Raw genomic sequence first — 3,966 nt, 5'->3', positions numbered from 1 at the left:
GGATATTGCAAAGGTAAACCAGTGCCTACTCGCCGTTTTCCTATCTCTATCGGCCAATTAATTGGTTTACGAGAGGCCCCGACCGCGCAGCTTGCATCACAGATATGCGGAAACTCCATAGTGGCCATTCTCCGTTAGGCTCCTATGCTGTCAGAGGCGTCAACATGCTACCTAGTGCATTGTGGCCTACATATACAATTGATATCGGGCAAAGATCTTCGGGCGGTTGGCTACTTCAACATCGTAACCTATTTTATATACGATGAACGGCACTTTCGCCGAGGTAGAGCGATATGCAGAGCCGCTTATATCATAAAAAGGTGTGTCCTTGAAAGCATAACCTTCGGGGTTCGAAAATCGAAAGGCCATTAGTATCGAAGAAAAGTGCGGATGTTAAGGTAAATTTGTTCTTTTAGCTCTTGCTTGGTGCACCAGTGATTCTCAAACTTCAAACGTTTTTGGATCCATGGACCGTCGTCCGTTTACCAAAACAAAGATCGCTGAACATCGAACAACTCCACTCTGCAGCCGTGCGAAGCGCAAAAAGGTCCCGTTATGACAAGCCCGGGTTTCCACCGCTACATCTCGTGCATCACGAAGCCTGGAGATCGTAACTTCCAAACGAAAAGTCCCAGCCTTTCGGGCGGAAGAAATCTTCGGTCCCTGGTTTCGCTGGGGTCCTGCTGCCGAGGTAGAACAACAGGGGCGGACCTGTCAACAAGATGCAAGACATCAACGCCTCCTTCTTTTAGGCGAGGCTGTATCATGCAGAACCCTTAACCGCTCCAGGCTCATATTCAGGTATCCTCCTACTCGCAACTCTGCCCTAAAACGGCGCGGACCCAAAGATGGACAATTTTTTGAGTCTGTCACAGAGAACCTTGCTTTAGGTGTCGGTCGAGTTTTGAGGTGTGCATGAAGCATGCATATCAGCTATCTCTTTGGGATTGTTGTGGCCTGGGCAAACTATTAGATCGTAGTATCACGCAGTTGGTAGTTTCCAGTGCAGCTCATAAAAGAAACTGTGGATTCGTCAGCATAATTATTTCTTTTCTCATCAAGCCCAGATTACGTCTATTTGCATGCTCCTCGGTCTCAGCGCTTGAGCGCAAGGGCTTTACCGATTCATAAAGGATATTGCATCCCCCCTCGCCTTGCGCAGCTGGGAAATCTTTTGCAATTTGATCCAAGGCCTGTGTTTTATTATATATCTATTATTTTTTTTACCACATTCCCCCTTGCAAATGACAAAAGAGACTTGAATGAGATTGATGGGAAATAAGAGTAAAGTCTAATACTCATCAGATTCGTTACCCTCTGGCACAAATTCTCTCCGAGTTTCGAAGCAAGACCTTTTCGTGGTGACTAACGCAAACCAATCTACGGAACAACGTATGCACATTAGCAATGCAGCATGCTGTTCACTACTTTTTCATTGGAATAGTCTCGGTTTGGAGTAGGTCTAATATATATCAGCCCTGAAACTTAGGATCTCGGTTCCTGGATTTTTTGGAACCATACTTTTAATTTAATTCTTCGCCAACGTTATACACATTCGATATTCGAGATTTACATTTGTCTACGATTCCAACAACTTAACTTTGAATTTTGTCTCAACGTCGGAAATTAGTGGAGGAAAATTTCGGCTTCAAATTCTTATTTCTATCGTCTAGGTCGGCCCAGACCTTTAGTAACCCGAATTTCGATAGACCTAGTCTTTTATTGCTTTCTTCGACATGCATTAATTATGTTCTTGCGATATCAAACTGGAAGAGGGGAAGGGGGAAATATACAACAAAACCAACACTATGAAGAAGTATCGAATAAAACGGGCATGAATCTGTCCCACACGCGACTAGAGCCCCGACAGGAGGTGGCCTCGACAAGCACAAGCCCCTCAAATGACGGCACTAGTTTTTTGGTTCCAGGATCTGTTGTGATGGATTCGGCGACTACATATACGAACCCAGGGTTCATGATTGTACCCCAGTTAACCACCGTCACTGAGTCTGGTTCTGTCGTCGTCAAAAGTCAGATAACAGTTGCCAATATCCCTGCAGAGCAAACGATTCGACCTTCTTTCGATGACAATGATATGAACCTCACGGCTCTTCTCACGGATACCGCACCGACTCCTTCACCACGACCTACAATGTCATCTATGACAACCATAGTTAGGACTACAGCGTCCGGAGCATCTAGAACACCGACCAATACGTCCGCTTCACAAAACAGCGAATCCGACCAAGGGATTAGCCCAATTCTTATCTTCGTCGTGGTGCTGGTCATTGCTCTTGGGGTTATCCTCTCCGTAGTTAGTATTATCTTATATCGGCGGTCTAAGAAGCGTCATCAAAAGATGCGAGAAGAACGCAAGTTGGAGAAAGCTGCTGCGCTTCGTCCGTTCGTTATGACCCCGGCGGGACGACGAAATGAATCATTACCGCCTCTGCCTCCGCCCCCTCCTCCACCACCATCTCCACCATCTCCTCCAAGGACAGAAAGGCAGGTCTCTGGGATGATGCGAAAACCCAGCTCACTGCTTCCTTCACCACTTCACGAATTCCCTCATGCAGACTTCCCAGTTCCACCTATGATACCAAGAAAAAACCCACTACGACCACGAATCCCTATTGTACCAATACCAACAACACCACCTTTAAACTTCAAACCTCGAAGTCATCCTGGGACACCGTCAACACCTAGTAGCCAAGGATCACAATTACGGATAGACCCAATCACACGGGCACCCAAATTATCAATAGAAACATCGCGATCACGACTACCATCATCATCTTCCCTCTCAATACCCTCACCAGCAGGTCGGAACAAGAGCCTTGTAAGCTTGGAATCAGCTATTGACCCGGACCTTAGCTTTACTGTCAATGGCACCTCGAGACTATCTACGCAGGTTGGCGAAGGGGCGCATGAGAATCATTATAACAGTTTTACATACTGGGGGGATTACGATTTCTCAAGACGACCCTTTAGCAGAAGAAGGAGTACACATGGCTCACCGACGGTTACGAGCCCGCGCCTTAGTCCCTTAGGGGAGAACTCTGTCTGGGAGGACGCGTTGATAGACGTTGATTTCGACTCCAGAACCCCGACAGAGACCGGAGGGAGTCCTCGACGTTAACGAATAATATTTCATATCTTCGAAAGATCCATGTCAAGATCTACATATATACCTGAATATACGAATGGCGTTTTGGGTTGACATGGGTCAGGTATAGGCGATACGCAGAAGGGTCCTTTCTACATCATTTTTTTTACAAAAAAATTTTTTATACGTCGATTTTATTTTCTAGTCATGTTCGGCAACATTTCCTTCAATCGGCATACACATACACCATTTCCTTTGTTTGAGATACCACATGAGGGCATTGCGAGCATTTCTGAGGGCGTTCAACTTTTTTCCCCCTGTTTCTGTACATCATCCCTTGCATGTTTTTCAGTTTTGTTTTTGATATCCCACTAATGTCTGCTACTACAGCAAGGCGTAGCTAAACGTCTCGACTTACTTGACTGTACCAGTTTGAATTGAAGAGAGTTTTTTGTATATAATACTTAGCTGCAGTAGTATCGATCAAGAGATCGAACCCAGAGTATAACGAATATACTGTGTATATAGCCAAGTGTTTTGCATATATTTGCCTCAAGAACCTATAAAAGCCTCATCATTGCGGCCACCAGAGCTTTGGAACCCCTTGGGCATGGTATACATAGTACATGTACATGCCTGAGACGAGCCGTATCGACGTACCGACAGTACCAAGATCGCCCATCAATCGGTATAAACGGGAGCCACAAGAAATTTTTGCCTCCGAGTCACGTTCCCCGGTCGCAGTTCATCTATCTGCTGCAAAGTGAAAGCGGCTTCTCGTAGCAAATGGAGGGAGCTAGAAAAAAAAAGTGTTCTCGTTCCTCAAATAATGAATGAAGCACACCTCGTATTGATCTGTC

The 3,966-nt window shown here is 45.6% G+C and overlaps 1 protein-coding gene across 1 annotated transcript; it reads left to right on the top strand.

The window, feature by feature from the left end:
* Positions 1 to 1,834: 1,834 nt before the first annotated feature.
* DFL_008384 (uncharacterized protein) lies at positions 1,835 to 3,139 on the top strand (the record flags this gene model as incomplete). Its single annotated transcript, XM_067638108.1, has 1 exon — positions 1,835 to 3,139. The coding sequence occupies one exon, from the start codon at positions 1,835 to 1,837 to the stop codon at positions 3,137 to 3,139; it is 1,305 nt and encodes a 434-aa protein (XP_067486031.1).
* Between the last annotated feature and the right edge of the window lie 827 nt (positions 3,140 to 3,966).

The sequence above is a fragment of the Arthrobotrys flagrans genome (genome assembly GCF_004000055.1).
Source record: "Arthrobotrys flagrans strain CBS H-5679 chromosome Unknown unitig_1, whole genome shotgun sequence".
Lineage (NCBI taxonomy): Eukaryota > Fungi > Ascomycota > Orbiliomycetes > Orbiliales > Orbiliaceae > Arthrobotrys > Arthrobotrys flagrans.
Note: the sequence above shows the minus strand (reverse complement) of the source record. Positions and strands in the feature narration are given on the sequence as shown.